At 39.9% G+C, this 25317-nt stretch overlaps 1 protein-coding gene across 3 annotated transcripts in view; it reads right to left on the reverse strand.

Annotated features, from left to right (window-relative positions):
- The window catches only part of LOC124112312 (innexin unc-9-like), a 43529-nt gene extending 20626 nt beyond the window's left edge, over positions 1 to 22903 (reverse strand). For 2 of the 3 annotated variants that reach the window (XM_048381941.1, XM_048381942.1), the window contains exons 1-3: positions 22844 to 22887; positions 22507 to 22580; positions 6267 to 6299 (exon numbers count right to left, since the gene is read on the reverse strand). In XM_048381941.1, coding sequence (XP_048237898.1) covers positions 6267 to 6271 — 5 coding nt within the window. In that variant the 5' untranslated portion in view covers positions 6272 to 6299; positions 22507 to 22580; positions 22844 to 22887. Of the gene's footprint in view, positions 1 to 6266; positions 6300 to 13785; positions 13910 to 15952; positions 15961 to 22506; positions 22581 to 22843 lie in introns of those variants that run through there. The other variant, XR_007218073.1, reaches the window with a different exon arrangement.
- Positions 22904 to 25317: the final 2414 nt, after the last annotated feature.

Here is a 25317-nt window from a genome sequence, read left to right on the forward strand (position 1 = left end):
ATTGTTTGATAGGCATTACTTAGAAGTTGACGGATGACAAGGTAGACACAATTTTACGGATAACAACTTCTTTGATACTGTAAAAAACGACGTTTCGGTATGGATCTTATACCGTCGCAAGCATCACTGAATAAGGGACATTGTACCACATACATATACAGTAAAGTACGGTTATAACGAACTCAAAGGGACTACTAATTTTAGTTCGTTTTAACCGTAGTTCGTTATAAGCATATATACAGCATAACTACAGCAAATAGTCGGGACCAAAAAAGTAGTTCGTTATATCCGTCAGTTCGTTATAAGCGTGTTCGTTATAACCGTTGTTTACTGTAGTAGGTCGAGGATTAACAACTTCTTTAATCTCTAATAAGGATATATACCAAAACGTAATTTTTTACAGTAGTAAAGAAATTGTTATCCGTGAATATTGTGTCTAACCTGTAACTTATAACCTGTTGATACATATAGCCTGATATATCCCATGTACATGTTTTTTCGTGGTGTTCAGTTGTGAATACATTAGAGTGAGTGAATGAGTTGGGTTTAACGCCGCTTTTAACAGTATTCCAGTTATATCACGGCGTGTCAGCTTAATGTGGGAGGAAAGCCCGAAGTGATGCAGGTCTTAGACGTTTACCACTTCGGTGAAACCCACGAGCACGGGTATGGTGCTGACAAACCTAGAAACATAATCGGGGCGAACCGGGATTCGAACCTACAATCATAGGTTTCTGGCGTGCCCAAGGGACGCAACTCTGCGAATACACTAGAGACCATCACCGTCTGTATATATATCTGTGAATACATATTTTGTATATCACCCTGCCAGTGTTATATTAGTGCACATGACATGCACGTGTTAATTCATTTAACCTCGCACGCCCATAACCTCCACATCCACGCACGTGTCAGCACATAAGCGATGTAGGTGTTCATGCATATAAACATGCATGTATTAACATCCTTCACGTGAGAAGATTATTTATGGCTGCCACCTGTATTTCTTTAGCAGCTCAATGTTTGGACTACTGTTTAAAACTAACTTTGATAAAAATCAGAAACAAAATTCAGACAATTTTCCTTCCCGGTATAAGGTTTAATCACTGGCAGCTGTTGTTCGGGGAACTCAATACTCCTCAGTACCGCTGCTTATTTCAAACCGTTTAAACTATCTTAACACTTCTCACCTGTGACAAGGTACCGGAATTCACTGTATATATAAGTATTTTGTTTGTTTGTTATTTAACTCCGCAATTAGCAATAGTCTAGCTTTATAACGGCGGTCTATAAATAATCGAATCTTGACCAGGCAGTCCAGAGATTGACATCATGTGCATCGATCTACGTAATTCGGATATGATAACACCCATCAACCAAGTCATCCAGCCCGACCACCACTTCTTACGACAAGCATGGGTCACGCCGAAGACCCGGGTTCGATTCCCGACATGGGTACAATGTGTGAAGCCCATTTCTGGTGTCTGGTGTCGCAGGTGTGACTCATATGACGTGTAATTAAAATAGTCCTTGATATATCGCTATATCGACCTACCACGTCATTCGATAAATCCCATAACATGACCAACAGTGAATGTCCTGAATGTAAGTCAATATCTATTGCAACACTCGTGTTTGAAAGTGTACTGAAAAAAATAGCAGCTTCGAGGAAATGAGTTTCCCGAGAAATGCTGAGATAAATGCTTCGCCACAATGGGTAGACATGGCATGTGTGTGTCCAAGATTCAGCTCCATTACAATAAAGGGGATTGGCAGTCACGTAAACAATTTTGTATCCGTTTTCCGCAAGACGGCCTCGTTGTTAATCCAGCATACATTTGAATTTACTTTTATGACACAAGGTGTGTAGCATTTTCATCTTGACATTAGCGCCACAATCATACGTTATATTACACAATACAGGTACATGTTCTGATAAGATTGGGGTAATCCAGCACAACTACATCTGATGGAAGTGGGTTCGAATCCCAGACTCGCACTGATAATGGTTTGTGTGCACCATGCCCGTCTTTTTTTGGCCTTTTTTAAAACAATATTTATTTCCACTTGGTACAGTGAAAGGGGATTGATAAACAGGCAGAGCCTATATAAATATCTAAATATCTCCCCCATGCTCGTGTTTAATGCCTAGGTCCCGCTTTTTTCATGATTTTTCACAATATTAAGCTGACATGCCGCAATATATACGCACGAATGTATAAAATGGCGTTAAGTCCTACTCAATTACTAAACGTCCAGGCGAGTGAAAAACTACAGTTGGCATTCACTTAAAATTGGATTTGACTAAAACATTACAAACGTTACCAAACGTTACTAAGCCGAAAACAGTCGCCGAATCACTGCAACTTAAGGTCCAAAACATTACTATGATACCCCTATAAAATACATCACCACCGATTAACCATTTCTTGTTTGTTTCATTTTTTGCCGCATACAAACATGGATGTATACTTTCTTTTGCCCAGTAGTTTCGAATAAAGTATTTGTTGATGTTTCTCCCGACTTAGTGAATAACGGTTAAATATGAATGAGATGGGTAAACTTATGGAGGAGCCCTATGATAATTTCGGGCCGGAATTGGTACCCGGTATATCATGCTTGTCGCATGAGTCGATTAAAATGAGGATTGCTTGGTCAGGTTCTGTGACCTGATCTTACCACGTTGATCATGCCATCAACCACTGAATTACCAAGAAAGTCTCGATTGTAAACAGGTCACCTTAAAGCTTGAAGTAGCCGGTCAATTTCTTTCAACAAATTTAAGACAACCCTTTGTGAAAGTTTAATTCGTAGCTTTGCAACCACATGACCCCAAGCAAATGTATAAGATGTCTAAAATATCCATCAGCTGTAGTGTATTATGCAAATTATTTTGGGGGAATTTTTAAAAGTAATAAATCAAATTGTATTTTTTTTAAAAAGCCATGCAGAAGTATTTTTTGACTGCTGACTTAACGTCAGTACAGTTCATTTGTTGTGTGACAGCCTCCGTGGTCTAGTGGTAGAGCGTCCGCCCGGAGAGCGGAAGGTCCGGGGTTCGATCCCCGACCGCGTCATACCAAACGACGTTGAAAGCTGGTACTTGTTGTTACCCTGTATGGCGCTCGGCATTAAGGGGTTAAAGCAAGGACTGGTCGGCTCGGAGTCAGTATACTGTGTCTGAGTGGGGTATTCATGTTAAATTGCAGCATGGTATCTCAGGGAGCTAGCACTATAAATCGCCATCAGTCCGGACTAGTACAAGCAGCGACACAAACACACACACGTACATGCACGTCGCTATATAAGTGCAATAATCTTGGACGCGACGTTAAACCCCATTTCACCTCACCTCACACATGCGGGAACACGTTGAAAGTAGGGCTGAGATACACACAAGATCACTATTTGTACATATAAGTTCACCGGTTGAACATTACATTATAATAAGAACGGTTGTTCAACAAAGGCTTTTTCTTTGAAAACTGAATGCGTTTCCATAACGAAATTTCAATGAAGTCTTCGTATCACGAAATATACACCATGAATAGCTATGGTGAGATTGAGACAGGTTGGGGAATATGAAGGACAAGGAATAAGAAACATGTTATGATGCGACCCGATGTTACAGCAAGACATATCATGTTTGTGTGTCAAAGAAATATGATTTTATATGAGTTGGGTTGTAAAGAGGTAACTGGGTTTTACAATGTGTGTTCTGCGGTGCGTGGCTGTGTTGCAACAATGTGGTTTCCTGGGGAATCTTTCAGTTAAAGGGTGTATGAATAGCAGCTGCTTGAGGCTTCTCATTCATGAAACGTTTGTCGGTTTTCTATGGTCTGTTTAAGTGGACGATTTTGGTTAGTTGTCATTTTCTATGGGTCATCTGGTAAATTTGTGTTGGGATATTGAGTGGGTGGGTGGTCGTGCGGGTAGAGATGTCAGAGTGTGTATAGAGTGGAGTTCGAGCTGCTCCTTATAACCGCTCTTCGATCCTCGACACACATAATCAAACAAACACACACACACACAATGCGTTGCACGTCACATTTTAAGTGCAATAACGTGGAACGTGACGATAAACCCGATCTCACCTCACCTCACCTCACCTCACCTCACCTCACCTCACCTCACCTCACCTTAGACAGCTTTAAGACAAGAATGGCTGGCAGATTCACAATGTTATGTTCAAAACTTTTGAGTGTGATTTTGCGCCGCTTTTAACACTATTCCAAAATTATCACGGCGGGGTACACCAGAAATTGGCCTTTTACCCATATGGGGAATCAAACTTTTGGTGTGTCTAGACCACAAGACTACCTTACCTACCCTCACCCGTCAAAAGAATGCTTGTGTCGACCTGGTCACAAATACCACACCAACCCGTGAAGATTCCGGGTAGAATGGGTCTTCAGCAACCCAAGCTTGCCATAAAGGGCCACTATGCTTGTCGTAAGAGGCGTCAAAAGGGATCGGGTGGTCAGACTGGCTGACTTAGTTGATACATGTCATCATATCCCAATTGCGTGGATCGATGCTCATGATGTCATTCACTGGATTGTCTGGTCCAGATTTGATTATTTACAGACCGGCGCCATGTAACTGGAATGAGTGCAGCGTTGAACAACAAACAAACAAACAAACAAACAAACAAAAACACACACACTATACCAATTATACACACACTAACCCCGCTGAGATTCAGGCTAAGATTATGTACCCAACAACCTCAGCTAATCGTACATTTAAGAGACGACCAAGTCTGTCGTATGTTTATGCTCGGTGACAGCATGGGTCGTTTTTTACTTAACACTCATAGCGTTGTCCGACCCAGCTCGATTATTTATAGGCCGCCATCCTAAAGCTGAAATATTACCGAGTGCGACATTAAACAACAATAAACTACAACACATTCCCAGGCACTTGATCCACCTGTGATGATGACGTAGGGCGATTTCCCAGAAGAGAACTCTACCCGGAATTACAGTATACCCGAGAAGATAGGCCTTTAACGTGTTCTCAATCTTTCTGAGATCCTGGTCGTACATGTAATGCTATATATATTCACTATACATTGTTCAACCAGTGCCCAGCTGACATGGTAGAGGTGGCTCACAGTACAAAAACAACCTATCCGAATCCTCGAGAATTCGTAAATGCGTTTTGGTCAGGACAAATGAAACAAAATGATGTATTAACGCCAGACATGACTAAGACCTTGTTACGCGTGAAGCATTAACGTATACAGCCCTACTGATTCCTTTATTGTATAAATAATGTCATGCGAGCTAACGACGAACGTCAAAATGAATAAATGTACAATAAATACGAAGAGCTATGTAGATTGAAATATAGAACGGTAGAAAGTTGGATAGTGAGAGAAAGGTAGAAGCATAGGTTGTACAGGGCGTTGGGTACCCGGGCAGGCAATCAAGCCGTGTTTATGAGTCAATTATCATTCGGGGGCCGAATATATATTTAATTATCCCAATACCTATTACGTCATTCGAGTCAATAGAGCCGGCTAAAGGGGAGCAGATGGTTTGTTGTTTTACGCCGCACTCAACAATATTCCAGTTATATGATGGCGGTCTGTAAATAATCGGGTCTGGACCAGACAATCCAGTGACTGACCACCCGATCTCGTTAGTCGCTTCTTACGACAAGCATCGTCGCCTATTACGGCAAGCATGTGTTGTTGAAGACCTATTCTAACCGGATCTTCACGGGTCTCTCAGGAAAGGTTTAACGAGCAAAATGTTACACTCCTGGCGTGTCCGGGGCGGAAACCAACTGAAATGATTTTGGGAATCATGAAGGACAATATCAATAAAAAATCTAAACAATATTTAGGTGATATGAAAGCAGAGGTGGTGAGATATTCGGACATAAGGACTTATGGTTTTCTTACCTCCTTGATGGGCAGTATGCCTCGTCACATTATTAAGAAAAGATGTGGTCTGACAAAATATTGATCAATTTTACTGTTTTGTAGCTTAAAGTAAGCATTGTTTGTAGAGCAAACTTATTTCTAGGTCTATGACTTAATAAATCTATAATTTACAATGTTCTCATTGTAAAATCATTTCTGGTCGAACAATATGCAAAACCGTTTGTCCTCGTAATACGGCCGATTAGCAGATCAAAAATTAAGTGTCGCTTCTTGACTGTTTACACAGAAATAACACTGACACGGTTCATCAAGGCGATGACGACAGTGTCACAAGATAATCATGAATCTACCGAAGACAAAAATGTATACTTACACCATGCTGTCAAGTCGAAATCAACGTTCACATCTGCAATGAAGTCACGAGGTATTAATAATGTTATTACACAACAAACTTATACACGGGATGTATAAGATTACGCGATTAGTCCAGCGACCGTGACTACACATAGTACAGAGACTGGGTGCATATTACAAAATGCAATTTAAGCAAACACAAAATGAACTAAATACTTCACAGGCATATTGTTCCCTAAAACATGGTCGAAATAAAAGTCAAATAGAAACCACTTTTAATGTACCGTTTTTATAATGTAAATGTTATTAGAAATGTTAGTGATATTTCCTTCATGTGAGTCTGATTTAGAGGGGTGTTGGTTGGTTTGTTGTTTAACGCCACACTCAGCAATATTCCAGCTATATGACGGCGGTCTGTAAATAATCGAGTCTGGACCAGACAATCCAGTGACTGATATCACCACGCGCCACGCAATTGGGATCGATGACATGCTTCTACCAAATCAGCGAGCATGACCACCCGATCCCGTTAGTCGCCTCTTACGACAAGCATAGTCGCCTTTTACGGCAAGCATGGGTTGCTGAAGACCTATTCTACCCGGATCTTCACGGGTCAGATGGTTTGGTGAGGCTGGTTGTGTACGGTCCAACGTCGACGACGCGGGCAATTGCTCATGTTGGGCGTCCCTGGCGTCCCTGGAACAGACTTGATCCATAGACCGTCGTTAGGTTGTTTGCTGACGGTGGTGTACAGTTGTCAAAAACTAGCTGGTGCATGTTGAGAGATGGGCCCACGTAGACACATATGTGAATCATGTACAAATCTGTTGTTTAATTGCTGGTGCCAACACATTCTTCTGTTATTATGCTGCATATTTCCCACATGCTGTTGTGTTTGTATAATTACATATTTTACATTATGTCGTCGAAAGAGCGTCACGGGTACAAAAAAAACGGGTAATCAGATATTATTGGTGACGTTCATTTCACGCCGCTATGCAAACTTATCTGCTCATATCATCAGTTGTTGTGGAAATAGCACTGTCTTATTTATTCCGTCGATGGAAAACGAGAAGCTGCATGTCCAATTTGTTAATGGCGGGTGCAACTGTTTCACCGAGTTTCCTAGGAAATGGTCGATGTATATTTGAATGTAAAGTGTGAACCTTGCAAATAGCGTTAAGTACTGAGAGATTGTACGGTAACTAAAAGAAACAAAGTCTATTAAAAGCACGTGTCGTAAAACATGGATTCGTGTGGTTACAAAAAGTCCGGGTTACACTATAATGCGGACAATTACTTCAACCGCCGTTTCGTGTAGATGGAAGTGTCCACAATCTCATTAAAATCAGATCTTAGTTCTCGCTACCGCTAAACAAAGATCTGAGGACATCCCATTACGGGTTTACTTCACGACAAAACATTGTTCGATCATGACGTCATTTCTGGAAATACTAACATGTGCTCGCAACTTGATGACGTCGTAAATTGGTCCTCGCTATTTAGTAGAGAAGTTGACGAAATGTAGCAATCAGTAATGGGACCAAAGGTCCAGATAATGGCTGTCAATTGTTTTGAAGTTTGTGAAAATATTCAGGAAATACCAAACTTAACCCCTCTGTTCATAACATAGACTTGATCGACATGGCCTTGGCTGGATTGTATTTATTATTAAACATCAGAATACATGATTTAATAATCATCATTATTTACATGCGGGTAAATATTTGTTTATGTCGTAAAGTGTATTTAATACACTTAAAGAGGCTGAGGATATTGTTGATGTCTCATACGAGGGCTGGTCAAATATTTCTAAACCTGACTAACTTTCAACTGTGGGCAATAATAAAGGGAACTACTCAAGGTAGTACATTGTTTGAGTAGTTCATTGCAAGTGTATTTGGTTCGTTGGGGCCTTTTGTATATTGTTGAACCTGCTAGGGGTCTAAATGGACACAGAAACGGAAAAGAAAGAGTACCGAGCAGTCATCAAGTATTTTACTTCAGAGAAAAAGTACTCTCCAAGAAATTTATGACCGCATGTCACAAGTGTATGGGTATAAGTGCCCTTGCTATTCCACCGGACGCGTGAAGAATAGGTCTTCAGCAATCCATGCTTGCCGTAAAAGGCGTCTATGCTTGTCATAAAATGCGACTTACGGGATCGGGTGGTCAGGCTCACTGACTTGGTTGATGCATGTCATCGTATCCCAATTGCGTGGATTGATGCTCATGATGTAAATCAATGGATTGTCTGGTCCAGACTCGATTATTTACAGACCGCCGTCATATAGTTGGAATATTGCTGAGTGCGGCGTTAAACAACAAACAAACAAACAAAGCTATTCCACTGTTAAACGTTGGGCATCCGTGTTTAAGACTTGGTGGACAAGGCTTGATGGTGTAACGTCTATAACCGTTTATATTCCCGGGCCGGAAGGGTTGGTGTAACCTCTATTATAGTTTATATTGCCGAGCCGGAAGGGTTGGTGTACACTCTATTATAGTTTATATTGCCGAGCCGGAAGGTTTGGTGTACACTCTATTATAGTTTATATTCCCGAGCCGGAAGGTTTGGTGTACCCTCTATTATAGTTTATATTCCCGAGCCGGAAGGTTTAATGTACACTCTATTATAGTTTATATTCCCGAGCCGGAAGGGTTGGTGTACACTCTAATATAGTTTATATTGCCGAGCCGGAAGGTTTGGTGTACACTCTATTATAGTTTATATTGCCGAGCCGGAAGGTTTGGTGTAGACTCTATTATAGTTTATATTCCCGAGCCGGAAGGTTTGGTGTAGCCTCTATTATAGTTTATATTCCCGAGCCGGAAGGGTTGGTGTATCTTCTATAATAGTTTATATTCTATTATGAAACAATAGACCCGCATATAAGTGGAATTACCCCATTTCACCTCACCTCACCTCACGTTGTCCACCAGTCCCTCGGGTGTCATGGTTCGATGTTACCTATATGTTAGGTTCCTAGCATGATGACCTCGAGACCTCGGCATCAGTCCGGACTAGTACAAGCAGACACACTCACACACGCACGTGCATGCACGTCACTTTATAAGTGCTATAATCTTGGACGCGGCGTTAAACCCAATTTCACGTCACTTCACCTATTAAAATAATATGTGAATAACAAGACCCGCCCCTATCATATCATCTTATTTTAAGATCAACAAAGAGTGGTACTCTGGCACACCTACAATACCAGGAAGTATCATGTATCAGTATTAAGATACTTTAGACATGTTGTAAATTCGGTAATCAAAACATTCGCGTACCTTGATCGGTATTGGAGTCACTACTATTTCATAATGTATGTATTCTACAAAAAAGAGGTCAAAGAACAAGGATGGTTTCATATTACTGATGGGGGGAGGCCCAGCCGTCTAAGGCGCCGCAATTCGCTGTGCAGAGTTGCGTCCCTTGAGCATGCCAGGAATATATGATTGTGGGTTCGAATCCTGGTTCGTCCCGATTATATGCCCGTGCTCGTGGGTTTCAGCTAAGTGATAAACGTCTGAGACCTGCATCACTGCGGGCTTTCCTCCCACATTAAGCTGACACGCCGTGATATAACTGGAATGCTGTTTAAAGCGGCGTTAAACCCAACTCACTCACTCACTCACTATTACTGATGGTTTCATATTAGTTCATCTGGCATGCCATGTCATGCAAAATCCGATTAATTATAGTAATAGGAAAGAATTAAGTGATCTTCATCTTCTTTCGAGTATCAGGGAGACTATACAGAGATCTTTTTCGACTCCCAGTCGCACCACAATGTTGTAAAATGTATTTATGATGTACATGACTTTTGTGTAGATTGAATTGCTATTTGAATATTTTGGCCCGTCTCTCCCAACATAAGCCTTTATGGTAAGCTTTTATCAAGTGAGTGAGTGAGTGAGTATGGTTTTACGCCGCTTTTTAGCATTATTCCAGCAATATCACGGCGGGGGACACCAGAAATGGGCTTCACACATTGTACCCATGTCGGGAATCGAACCCGGGTCTTCGGCGTGACGAGCGAACGCTTTAACCACTAGGCTACCCGACCGCCCCCTTTTATCAAGGTATCAAGGCAAATTATAATATAAATGAGAAGATAAGATCTCCAATGATTGATTGCAGGAGGAACAACCCACGCCGTTGGAGAAGGAAGACGATTCGTTATCCAGATCACACATCACAACAACCCCATGCTGGGCCCACGTTAGTCGTCTATGTGGGAAATGTGATATTATCCACGCCGTCACGATGACACACAACTAACAAGGCCTAACTGTCCGCTCCATTTAGTCGCCTCTTACGAAAACGGAATCCAAGTATGAGAATACTAGGTATAGTGTATGTATAGGTCAACACAAGCATTCCTTTAGGGGTAAGGTGAGGTGAAATTGGGTTTAACGTCGCGTCCAAGATTATTGTACTGATATAGCGACGTGCATGCACGTGTGTATGTGTGTGTGTGTGTGTGTGTGTGTGTGGCTGCTTGTACTAGACCGGACTGATGCCGATTTATAGTGCTAGCCCACTGAGATACCATGCCGCAGTTAAACATGAATACCCCACTCAGACACAGTATACTGACTCCGAGCCGACCAGTCCTTGCTTTAACCCCTTAATGCCGAGCGCAAGACAGGGTAACAACAAGTACCATCTTTTAACGTCTTCTTGTTTGACGCGGCCGGGGATCCAACCCCGGATCTTCCGCTCTCCGGGCGGACGCTCTACCACTAGACCACGGAGGCGGTCGCTTTAGGGGTAAGGGTCGGAGTGGTAGTCTAGTGGTAAATGCGTTTGCCCGTCGAACTGAAGGCCCGAGTCCATCTGGTGTTCTGGTGTTCATCCATGCTCATCACTGACTGGAAGAGTGATGCTGATACAATGTAGAAAATTGTAATTATAGCAATTACGGATCTGAGATCTGAATAGGGCCCTTAAGTAGGTCACGGGACTACGCGAGACCTTACATGGTTTAGTACTTCCGGTGACAAACAACGTTTTTCCAAGACCATGTCTTGTCACAGGCAATAGCATGAATAGCAAGTGTATGCTTGTCAAAGCAGTTGCAGTGTTATCAAGACGTCCTATGTCATAATGATCGATGTCAAACTGGCCGCTACCCATTCATAAATATTCAGGGAAGTTTTCAATTTTCGCCCACCTCTGATAGGCTGGTATATTTGTCAGTGTTGATAAGTAAATACTGATCGGTTAATCATCACACGTACAGAGATGATGGCGTTGAAATATGAGCATAAACAGTCGTTCTGTGACTCGTTTGATTGAATTTATGTTATTAATTGTCAAAAAGAAAGAAGGAATTTGCAATAGTTGATTAACTTATGCACCCCAGAATACGTCACAGGATCATATTTTGTGTCCAGGGGAGATGACACAAACTATAGTCAAAGTAGGCCTATTATGTGCATGTTGACAATGTAAATTGTTGAGATTTTTTGTCAATACTTGTAATATCTCTAAGTAATCGTGTTGTGCAAAAACACTTATAGGGGTGCCCGTGTTATTAATAGAGGATTCATCACGAGTGTTTTTTAATATGGGAAATATCAACCTAGTCTTAGTTAATCGGTATTTGCCAAGCCTTTAGCGAGGCAAATACCGATTAACAGGACGAGGTTGATATTTCCCATATTAAAAAACACTCGTGACGAATTCTATTTATCATTTTCACATTTTTGCTTCCCTTTTAAGGAATAATTGCATTAACATTTTCATCAGCAACTTGTCGAAATCTTACGTATAGATCGTGCGTAGTGATACATGTTTTCCATAGCCGTGTAAACCAAAATATACAACCTCTTAAAGGGGAAGTGTACACGCAAAAATCACTTTCTTTCTTTTTCTAAACAAAACGCAATTTTAGAATTAATTAGTATCTGTGTTTGAAAATATACACTGTCTCATTTTTTTTCATAGTGAAAGTAGGAAGCTCACAATAGTGTGAAAAATGATATGCCGTTATGAGGCCTTCGTTTTTCGAGCTAAACAGGCCTGAGTTATCCCCCTTAGATTATGACGTAATTTTGTTGTGGAAATAGAACACTTGGTAAATGCGAAAAATATAAATCGTTTTAATGCGAAAAATATGTTAATTAATTGTGATATTTTTATATTTTTGTCTATGACACTTCTAGGTTAACACTTTTAATGTGGAAAAAGTACAAGAAAAATAGGTTCATTTCCGTGTGAACTTGCCCTTTAACTCCTTTATGGCATATTCCTTCGCTAATTTGCATACTTATGTCATTGGGGTATGACATACATGTTTTTATGTCATAAGTTTATGTCATGGATAAATGCTTTAGTTAAATGATAAAAAAAGATATGTGCCAATATCCTGATGATAATGTTATGTGCACTGAAAAATCAGAATTTATTCGCAACAAAAAATATTAATCTAATTTGTAAATAATGATGATTAATTAGTATTTAGCATATGTTTAGCATATTCAGTAAAAGAAAAAATCTACATGCTTGATTTATCAATTATCTCTTGATATTAGCATTGTAGGGGATTGTTGGTATTTTAGAAGTATATCTTATGTGTTCTCTGTGTTATTTATCTTTTGCAGATGGACCAGATTTCCAAGTTTGAGGGGAGAATGATTTCCTAATATTACTCATGAGTAGATGTACATGTATCACCAGAAGTGCCATTGACGCCAAGTGTAACTGCACCCCAAGAGCAACACGGATCGATGCAACAGATCTTCAGATTTCTTTGAATATTTTGTGCTCAAGCAATACACTGTCCATGAAAGAACAACTCGTGTTGTGTATACAGTTGTAAACATATTAAAGCCCTGTATAACGGCAATCTAAAGTACTGGTTCTGTTCATGATGATGACCAACAGAATACACCATGTACGCCGGGCGCTTGCTGGAATAGGACATCCGTGTCATCAACGTGGTGTTGCAGAACATCTTGGGACTCTCACAGAAAGTCCAGAGTAAATCTAGATACTGACTTTAGTAGCAGTGCATGCTGTTGAAATATTCCAATTCACACTGGGACAGTTATATTATTTGTTCAGGCTTGGCCATTCGAAATATTTGCCAAGAATGTTTACTCATTTTTTATGAGTAATCATGACATTTGAATAAAATTACTGAATAAATCTAAAGCTAATTTATTGTTTTTAACTGTGGAATGTTTTTTTAAAAGATTTCTATTATCAGACATGATATTGAATTGACATTAAATATAATATTATTATGCACATTGAATGTATGATTATAGATTTTTAATTTATGGGTCAAACAGATGCTTAACAATGAAATTAAACTTAAGCAATGGCATAGCAGTCATTGCTTTTTGAAATTCATTCTCTTGTTGAAATATCAACAGGTCTTGAATTTGCCTCAGCTATAAAAGGGTTCAGCATGCAAACACACTGATTCAAAGGACAATAGCCAATAAACAGTATTCTTGACAAGTAATCTTAAAACAAGATTGGTCCAAATGGATCGTGGAAAAAATGAAATGTCAGTTACCTCATTTGCTTAACTTGGCTTTATTGGCAGAATATTGAATATACACAGGGGGCACGGTCGGCCCAGTCGACTAAGGCGCCACCATTCGCTGTGCAGAGTTGCGTCCCTAGGGCACGCCAGAAACCTATGATTGTGGGTTCGAATCCCGGATCGCCCCGATTATGTTTCTAGGTTTGTCAGCACCATTCTCGTGCTCGTGGGTTTCATCGAAGTGGTAACCGTCTGAGACCTGCATCACTTCGGGGTTTCCTCACACATTAAGCTGACACGCCGTGATATAACTGAAATACTGTTAAAAGCGGCGTTAAACCATACTCACTCACTCACTTAAATACATAAATATATGAAAAATATGAAAAATAGGTGCAATTGTTTTTATCTCTGAATCAAAGTCAATATCGTTTTACTAAATCGTGTTCATCAATGTTCGCTGAATGATTGATAAGTTGAATGTAATAATGTTTTGGACGTCTGGTAAATGTTTATACTTGGATGGTTTGAGCCTCGCAACCAGAAATATTAATGAATATAAAAACTGCCGTTCGTCACAATTAATCTTGCCCATGCTATCAATCACAGTCTGCAGTGTTTTGACCATTATATTGCTGACGAGGTGTATCACACTTTCCCTCACTATGTCTTCCCTCAGAATAACATTACACTTCATTTATTGGTCAATATCTTTCATAATGTAGGAACCGTCATATAGATGGAGAATTGCTCAGTGCGGCGTTAGAAATCAAACAAACAAATAAATATAAAGTAGGACATACGTGTTTACGTCAGTTCAAGAACACGGTCTCGTGAAAAACGTATGAACGTCAAATTGTGTCGTTCATACACTTATGAACGTCAATTTCGCGGTCATGTGACCGACCTCTCGTCCAATGGAAAAGCTGTATAAAGTGTAAACTTCAAATTAAAAAATTATTCCTGCATAACCAGGATAAAAACATTCATGTACTGCATATGTTGACAGAGCAAAAACATAGAACTTGACATCAAGTACATACAAAGTGTGTTACCATTGTCCAATACCAGTTTTATTCATCACCGGACTTTGACAAATAAGTATTTAACTGTAAATGTTCATATGAAATACTACCAGCTGGTTTGGATTATGCCCTATGATGTCTGTTTATATTCATGACAAACATGATATTGTACAAGCCTGAAACCACCTAAGACTAAGAGGTATTTAATTGAAATATACAAGTACAATAAAGCATTTGGACTGACATACTCTCATTATGACCATGATAATGGATATTCAAATGGAATTCGAAATTATGGGTGTGTGTGACGGGGGTGGGGGATGGTACAGGTCAGGGTTTGATATAATTATTTCAAATTATTAGATTGTAGTAACTAAAATAATGTAATGACTTGCTATCATGGTTATTTGATTAACTATTGATTTATTTCTGAAACTATAATTCTTTATGTTTATAAAAGAAGATCCACAATATATTCTTTTCGGTTTGCACGTTGAGAGGACCTTTATTTATTTATTTATTAATAATTTTGGGATCAATATGTTTACAGGCATGGCTAAGAAAAGCTATTTGGCATGTATAATTAGTCACTGCCATTTATCCAAAGTAGAGTAAATCATTAATTTTCTCTCAACTTTTCATTATTTCAACAAACCATTTTTCTTGGGTCATCCATACAGTCATCCTGTACATATTGCAAGCCTCCCAAAGTGAAAAAAATAATACATCTGCATTATTATATCTATTCACATATAATATTCTAACTAATCTTGTGCAACAATTTATGCACATGCTTCATTAAAAGATATTTAAGAAATAACTTTCTACTTATAACTCAAATTAAAGGGGTGTGAATAAATATGACCAAATATATTGATGTTTCAAACACATGACCGGGTTATAAAGTACTAAAAAATGAATGAATATAATTTACTCAAATATATTTCACGTTTACAAATTCATAGCATAGATTTTCCAATTTTCATCCTCCTAATCTTGCCTAATTAAATGCCAAGTTAAAGTGTCAAAGGCACGGCTTCCATGACACTGCTCATGCCAGATACCAGAATACCATGGTATTTATGGGAATTTGGCCTACCTATTAGTGGTTGTATCTTCATGAATAATATCACATCACAGAAACAAAAACACATCCTACGTAACCATAAAACACTGTCCACTGCGAATATAAATACACGCTTGAACGATGGTACCCCACCGGTTGTCAAAATTATTTTAAAGGTAAAGAAAAGAACACATATCTTTACGAACGTTCCCATGGTTGTCATTTGTCAATCAGGAACCGATCATTTTGCAGGAATGACAAATAACCGTCTGGGACGGCTGTCAATAGCTCTGACGAACAAGCGTACACTTAGCCCCGTCTAGCAAAGTAAGCTTTGGCGGTCGCACATTTCGAAAGCAGAACTAGTTCAAAAGTTATAGGCATGTCACCGGAAATTCTGTTACCGGAAGTAGCGCTTCGCAAGACTTACGGATCCTATTGTTGCGTTGCTGGCTACTGGTACTGTTGTACTGACCTTTCTTGTGACAAAGTATGAATGTCCATGAGATAAACCGGTATACAAGAGTGAGTGAGTGAGTTGGGTTTAACGCCGCTTTTAACAGTATTCCAGTTATATCACGGCGTGTCAGCTTAATGTGGGAGGAAAGCCCGAAGTGATGCAGGTCTCAGACGTGTACCACTTCGGTGAAACCCACGAGCACGGGTATGGTGCTGACAAACCTAGAAACATAATCGGGGCGAACCGGGATTCAAAACCCACAATCATAGGTTTCTGGCGTGCCCAAGGGACGCAATTCTGCACAGCGAATCGCGGCGCCTTAGACGACTGGGCCACCCGTGCCCCCCGGCAAACAAGAAGGCTGCGTCCAGAATCCGCTCCCGTCCAGGAAACATACATAGAGAATACTACACTCATTCTTGTTAGATAACATAGAAAGTTCGCGAGTTTCGTGAAAATGGTATGTGACGAGAATGAGTGTGGTATTTTATTTATTATCCGCGTTAAATGTGTATTTGACTGTAAATACATAACAATTTTCGTTTGTTCAGAGACCAAACTGAAACCGGTTTGAAATCCGGTTGCGAATTAATATTTATATATGCCCAAATATGGGCATTGTTGACATTTCTATGCCTACGCATTAACAACATATTCCTGCTGAAGTGTTTGCAACGCTCAATGTCTTTATTTCTTCAACTTATATTAGAGCGCATGGACACAGAGTCAGCAAGCAGACTGATAGAGATGATTGGAAGCCAGTGGCTGACTCTGTGTCCATTAGTCATCTACTAGCTTCCAATTATCTTAATCAGCTCTCTGTGTCCATCATCAATTTACTGTATAAACATTGATGTTAATAAGTATATATACCTATGTTGTTTAGCATTATCCATCACTTGCTTGATAAAGATGTTAGGATCTACACCGAAACGTCGCACTAATTGTAAGTGAAGGAGAATGTCCTCAAACTCGTCATTAGTTTCGCACGTGAGGCAAAACAAAACTCTCTCCAAAACTGTCCACCAAACTAATGTACTCACATAATTATCGTGCGATACTAATGGAGGTCACGTGTATCATCACTTCCTCGATAAAATGATTATGATCGACTCGATGAAACGGAGCAATGCACGTGCTAAACTATTGGAGGACCACATGCATACGAGTCGTGGAAATTTGGTCCGTATGGGAGACATGTCGGATTGTGGTGATGAATAGTTCGTGACTCAGAACACATTTTGTAATCAGTCTGATGTGGTTGTGAACTCTGATTTTGAAACATTGCTTTATATGGATAACTTTCAAGAAGATTATTGTCAGAATTTTTAATTAGGCCGGTTATTTTCTGATGAGAACACTGACACTGAACCGTATAATACAAGTCAGGATAACTTTGATGATAATTGCGACACCGAACTATACTTGGCAAGTCAGATGATAGAAGAATCAGGAATTATTGGCACACGTGTGTCTGAGAGACAGTTAGATTCCGAAATACTAGATTCGTTAAAAGGTGACAATGAACGTTTTGAGAAAGCCGTACAGGTTACACAGTTGGGAACCAATCTAGACAATGAAAAGTTTCGGTTCGGTACTCCCCTTTTTGAAACGGATATGGTGCATTTGTGCGATTCGGCATACTCTGTGAACACTGAACATAAGAGTAGATGGGCTTTGAATATTTTCAAGAATTGGGTTGTTGAGAGGCAAAAACGCAGTAATAATGAAATTCCAATAGCAAATCAAAACATAGTATCGTTAGCTGAAGACGAAAATGATCTGAACAGAACATTGATGTTATTTCTGTCGGAGGTTCGAAACCAAAAGCGTGAACAGTACCGCGGCAACACTCTGTACGAAATTGCGTCTTCTCTTCAGTATTACTGAAGAAGGAATGGGGTTGTCGTCAATTTCTTCGAGTCATCTTGTTACACCGGTATGCGATCCGTTCTTGATGCAAAGATTAAATTACTAGCTCGAAAAGGGATAGGGGTTGAAAAACGACAAGCGGATGTCATCACTGAACAGCAGGAAGATGTACTTTGGGAAACAGGTATACTCGGAGAAGATACAGCACAGAAGCTCTTGGACACCCTCGTCTATTTAATCGGGTTGAACTTTGCTCTTAGGGCAGGAGATGAAAACAGATACCTACGCAGTGGTTCAAATTCACAGTTACAGTTGTTGATGTCAAGCAATGGCGTCAAACAATTGAAATATACTGAGGACATTTCCAAAACGAACAGAGGGGGCCTGAAGCACAGGAAGGTTGAAAGGAAACACGTGACCATCTCTAGTAATGAGGAAAACCCTGGAAGATGCCTCGTCAGACTGTACGAAAAGTATATGTCATTAAGGTAAATATAATTCTCTCACAAGTTCACAACTAATATTGTGAAAAGGAAGAAGTAGTTCTTATGCGACGTTTGTGTCTGCTAGTTGTACCTGTCTGTCAGTCTGCGAGTTCTACCTGTCTGTCAGTCTGCGAGTTCTACCTTTCTGTGTAACGTAATGTGCACCTGATTAACATATTTGGGATGACTTTACCTTACGTTCTAATGTTCTTATGCACTATGTACTTTACACGGTCAGCTGCATGAATTGATGACAGTTCACTTTGTTTTCAGACCAGTACATGGAAAGTGTGACGCCTTCTATTTGCGCCCGTTACGATACACTGCAGGCAAGGTTTGGTTTGCTGATGCGGCCGTTGGGATTCATCCACTCCGGTCAACTGTCAGCCGTCTCTGTAAGGCCGCTGGGTTCAGCGGATTTTACACAAATCACTCCCTCAGAGCTACAACAGCAACTCGGCTTTACGACAGCGGAGTAGACGAACAGCTGATTGCCGAGAAGACGGGACATCAATCGATTGCAATTCGAAGTTACAAGGTATAAACTTTACCTATACGTTTGTGTATTTCCCACAATTCTTAAATGTGGTATATGGCGTTTTCTAATCTGCTTGTAGTTGCAACATTACCGTGGATGTTAGAGGACGCGATAATGCATTTTGGCAATCGCCAGACTTCGGATCAACATTCCCGGGGTTCGAATCCCAAATAATATTTCTTTATATTCAGTGGTCACACCCAGTGTCAGTATACTATATATATCTCGGAACTGCTATTTTTTGCGTTACAAGCCCCTGTTGTACTACTAAAACTAAGATGACGAGGAAATAAAAGTTGCATTTTGATATAATGCCAAATTAAATGTTTATGTGATATAATCAAGCAAAATAAGCTTTTCTTTTATCAGAGGACGTCCAAGGAAATGGCGGATACAGTAGACTCAATCGTGCAGAGAAAATCAAGACGTCCCAGTGCTTCTGTAACTGGCCCCCCTGTTATTGACGCCGCAATCTTTGATCCGCCAGGCAATCAACCATCGACAAGACCGACGCTTGGCCCATCAAAAGGCGAACAGGCTCCCTACACAAGTGACAGACGCGATTTCACAATGAAACTTGGTGACGGCACAACATTTTCTGTGAAATTTTGAATTTATGTTATGTTACCAACTGCTTAACAAAATAATTGCTCTAATTTATATACATTCAAGAGGTTATTATCCAGTCAAAACACGAGGTATCTTAAAAACCTATCGAGATTTATTGATGAAATATTTAAAGCAGTAAGAAAACACAAAACAGAAAAGATATAACATATTCATGCATGACATTCTGTCATCTTGTCACATATTAATACTTTGTTTACATGCTTGTACTTTTGTACTCTTTTGTACCACCGACGGTGGTTTGGAGAATAATAAAGTGAAACTGAAACTGTAACTGGCCCCCCTGTTATTGACGCCGCAATCTTTGATCCGTCAGGCAATCAACCATCGACAAGACCGACGCTTGGCCCATCAAAAGGCGAACAGGCTCCCTACACAAGTGACAGACGCGATTTCACAATGAAACTTGGTGACGGCACAACATTTTCTGTGAAATTTTGAATTTATGTTCAGCATAAATATTTCTGAAATCATTTGTTTTGTTGTCTTTGTCTTATAATATACGTAGACTGTCAGTTTGTCTCTCCCGAAACAAACCTACCACCTGCATGACTGAAAACGCAGAGCTTGTGCGTTACTAATGTACTGTAAATTATTCAACTATTGGAGGTTGAACTGTTTGAGGTTATCTGTAAATTATCTCAGTAATGAAGGATGTCGTCCACTATTGGGGCCTCCTAAAATGACTAATGTTCATGTAGCTTTGTTTTAATAAAGAAGTTGTTCATCCATAGAACTTGTCTTACTTCTATACCGAAACGTCGCCTTTTACAGTATTAAAGAAGTTGTTATCCATAAAAATTGTGTCTATCGTGTCTTACTTCATCACACCAACTTCTAAATGCCACTGAAAGAAGTTCCTTAGTGATGCAATTATGCTTGTCGACACCACTCAGGTCAAGGAAGTTAATTCCTCGTGAAAGGGAAACGACACTCCAACTTTAACAGTCGGCTTCCTTAAGGGTCGTTTTATTGGGGTAAATACACGAATATTACTTGGAGTGGCTCTAAGAAAAATTCAAATGAACATTTATGTCCACATATACCATTGCACTGGTCCAAAAAACCTTTTGAAAATCTAGGCATTATTTTCTCGACGAATCTACATGATATGATTTCTATAAATTACGAAAAACAGATGAACAAAACTAGGACAATACGTTTTACTTGGCAAAAGAGACAAATAACTCTACTGGGTAAAATAATCTTTTTTCAGCCCTCCCAAACGCAAGTGAACAATTTTTCAAGAAGCTTCACTCCTTACTATTTCGATATTTTTGGAATTGGAAACGTGATTGAATTAACCAGAAAATGATAATAAATGATTAAAAGAGTGGCGGATTACAAATGATCGCCATTGTATCCTTCTGTAAAGATAAAAAAAAAGGACTAAAAAAATATCGTTTTCCCTAGATATTGGAAAAAGTGAAGATGAATTATGCTCGTTTTGCAATAAAGAACCTTAAACCCGTGTTCTCAACTCAAGTGATCGCGTCAGTTTGTCCAAGGTGTTTCAAACAGGTGTTTTAAAAAAAAATCCATTGAGTTAGATAACAATGAGCAAAGATCAATCAACTTATTAGGGGATAATCCTTTGAACAAAGTATGTTGTTTTCACGTTGGCACTTCAAGCCCAGATTTGGATGTATTCCGTTGGCCTTAGTAAACATACATAGTGTAAACACGTCCTTTTGACAAATCCACTGTGCAAGATTACAGAAATTATCAATCAACGTATTATCGGTTAATCCTTTGATCAATGTTTCTGGCATCTCAACTGAAAATTCCTCTCTTGCTGCTCTGCCACGTGCAAATTACATGTCATGTTACCCATTCACCACATCAGACCTGGATTTACAACCCGATCTTAGATTAAGTAATTACTCGAGAGACGAGACGAGCATAGCCTTTGTCGGGTAATACGAGTGGTTCTAACACTAATTATACTTGTAGTTTTAAAATCCTTAACTGAGCATCAAGTGAATGATGACAAATACAGAGGTGTAGGGTTTAGGCCATGAAACATGCATGACATGGAGGGAGTAGTAATTGTTATATTATATGCAATTTGCCTGACATGTTGTTGCTGGTTTTAGTATATGAACTTAGCTTCGTTGTGGCAAAAATAATACGCATAGGTATTTGCTTTGTACTAAACTACATAATTGTACATGCTCATTTACACACGCAAACGAATTTGCAAGGTGAAATGTTTAACTATGCATAATCCATTCGCGAATATTCAAGGGAATTCCCCCTCGCTGGCGTCCTCCCTCGCAGGTCCGAAGCCAAGTTTGTTGGGTCGCTGACGTGAATTGGCATCTGGTGATTAGGCCGGATAATTAAAACGGCTCCAGCTAGACAACTGAGAGTTGGAGTATTGTTTCCCTCTAAGCGTTAAATCAAACATATTTGCGGTCGTGCGAAACATGTACAATTGCACGTGTAAGAGAAATTATAAATTTTAATATAAACAAAACACACACAGATTATGTGACAACACTGCACTTTCAAATTAGTCCGTACATCCTGTGATACATTCCATCCTTAGAAACCATATCCGGTCACGTGGGCAAGATGAGAATTCAAAACATGTCAGTGTTGTTGTCAAGCTGGAGTCAAAGGTCATGGAGAAAGGTGGACCAAACCAGCCACGGCTGTGCAGTAAGGGTACTTACATAATTTTGCAGATTCCCAACTTTATTGTCGTCGTCGTTTGTTCTCTGGCCTTCATCAATATTTTATCAATGACCTGAAATGTAAAGTGCCATCAAATAAGACATTTGTAATCAATTTTGCTACTGCATGAGACATGTATGGAGGATGTTCTATATAAAACACGCAGTCCTATGAGAAATATTGTAGCTCCTAATCGTGATAAAAGGGAAATACATGTAGTTTTACACTAACAAGGCAAAAACCTTTTCAATGAAATGGTCGAATTTTTTTTCTCAACGGTTTCAAATGAAACATTATGTATTGAATCGTATCGCCAAGTACACTGGAATTTCTTACCGAAGCGCAACTCAGTTCAAACTCCCCCTTGTGTGATCTTTCCCGTGCAGCCGAAACAAGGCACAAAGTCGCGTTTTTTCCCATTTTAAAATACATGTATGTCGCAATAACAGCTTTCTATATGACTCAACAGGAAGCAGATGTTTCCATGACCTTTTGAGATGAATTGACTTAGTTAACCTTTAAGTGTTAGGCACTGTGTACTGTTCACTGAAGCAAGAAATTCAACAATCCATCCATATATCTACGTTAGTACCAAACTAACAAATTTTGTGTGCCTTTTTGTTGTATACATGTCATATACTTTTTCAAACATAATCTCATTTTACGTTTTGAGGTTATGGGTGGCCCAGTCGTCTCAAAAACTAAATTCGCCGTGAAGAGTTGTCAGACATACCGGTACTCAGACACCCAGTTGTCAGACAAATCAGTACTCAGGCACCCAGTTGTCAGTCACACCTGTACTCAGACACCCAATTCGCAGATATACCAGTAGTCAAACAGCCAGTTGACAGACATACCAGTACTCAGACACCCAGTTGTCAGAATACCAGCAGTCAGACACCCAGTTGTCAGACATGCATGTATCAGTACTCAGACACCCAGTTGTCAGACACCCAGTTGTCAGACATACATGTACAGTCGTGCCCCGCTTATACGGACTTCAGATATCCGGAAACCTCGGTACCCGGACGATTTTCATTCAAAACGAAATAATTACTATTTAAACTTACCCGTATATACGGAAATTCAGTTTCCGGAACCGGACGGTCATTTTCATACACAAAACACTGAAATGCACTCAAAATTGTCTCACTTATCCGGACAGTACACTTCCGCTGGTGGTAATCCTTTGATTCGTGAGAAGTCAATTAACCAAGTGACACTGAGTTACGTTTGAGACGAGCTTGTTTATTGTACATGTAATCCCCTTCGATAAATATGGCGTCTGTGGAGGTCAGAGGTCAAAGTTGACCTTCATTACGTATTACGAGAACATTACGAGGCATTGTTTTATATCTAGGGATTAAGATTACCTTGTGTATTTTCTCGTAAACTAATCCGGAAACAGCAATCAGCTGTACACACGTTTCTTTGGAATCGACCGGTGATTCGGTAAAGACACACCCAATGATATAACTTTATAGGATTTTTAATGCAAGGATCGGCAACAATTGTATCTGAAACTATTTTTTTTTATCAGGAATAATATATTCCATTATTTTCTTAATTATATGCAGCCTTTACTAAACATATTTAAAATAATAATAACCCTAAGCGAAGCAGCTGATCGCTATTCTCGGGTATTATTTTTTACATGGAACCAGTCTGACCAGTCGCCGTCAAGGCTTACGCGCACGTGATCGCGTGATCGTGAGAATTTCATGTTGACATAGAATCGTCAAACAAAAACAAATATGACTTTTTTCGAGTCAAAGTATGTCATTTATGATATATGTATCCATTCTCTGTCAACTAAAGTTCGTTTCAAGGCGTCAATAGCGGTATTCTGACCGTGGTTGCTGTTAATAACGGTGAGTTGTGCGATCTTCCGATCGCTTCACACACGATTTCGCCGAAATTAATAAAAACAACATTATAAGGAATTTTGTCATGAGTTACATAATTGAAGGGAAGTAACTCTTCCAGTAAGAAGCTGGTTTCAGTTATACGGAAATTCGTTTATACGGACGAATTGTGAAATGACGCAAGTGTCCGTATAAACGAGGCACGACTGTACCAGTACTCAGACACCCAGTTGTCAGATATACCAGTACTCAGACACCCAGTTGTCAGACATACATGTACCAGTACTCAGACACCCAGTTGTCAGATATACCAGTACTCAGACACCCAGTTGTCAGATATACCAGTACTCAGACACCCAGTTGTCGGACATACCTGTACTCAGACACCCAGTTGTCAGACATACCAGTACTCAGACACCCAGTTGGCAAATGTTCCAATAGTCACAAGTGCCAGTAGTCAGACACCTAGCCCTCAAATATACCAGTCGCCATACACCCAGTTGTCAGACATACCAGTACTCAGACACCAAGTTGTCAGATATCATGAGATATGCAGCAAGTTTGCTTTCACACACACTCTGTTCATCATATCATCACTTGATTTGGCGCCGGAGCGGACTTCCCGAGAGTGCACTTTCCGTGTTTGCCAGAGCGTCACGACCGGTTCGGTGGCCGTGATAAGATCCTTATAAGGTAGATTTAGTGCAGATTGAACACATGGTCAGTGCAGATTGGGCACATTGTAAGTTCAGATTGGACACATGGTAAGTGCAGATTGGACACATGATAAGTGCAGATTGGACACACGTTCAGTGCAGATTAGACACATGGTAGGATCAGACTGGGCACATGGTAAGTGCAAATTGGGCACATGGTAAGTGCAGATTGGACACATGGTAAGTGCAGATTGGGCACATGGTAAGTTCAGATTGGACACATGGTAAG

Source organism: Haliotis rufescens, unplaced genomic scaffold, assembly GCF_023055435.1.
Source record: "Haliotis rufescens isolate VD_foot unplaced genomic scaffold, xgHalRufe1.0.p SCAF_4, whole genome shotgun sequence".
In the NCBI taxonomy this organism is placed as follows: Eukaryota; Metazoa; Mollusca; class Gastropoda; order Lepetellida; family Haliotidae; genus Haliotis; species Haliotis rufescens.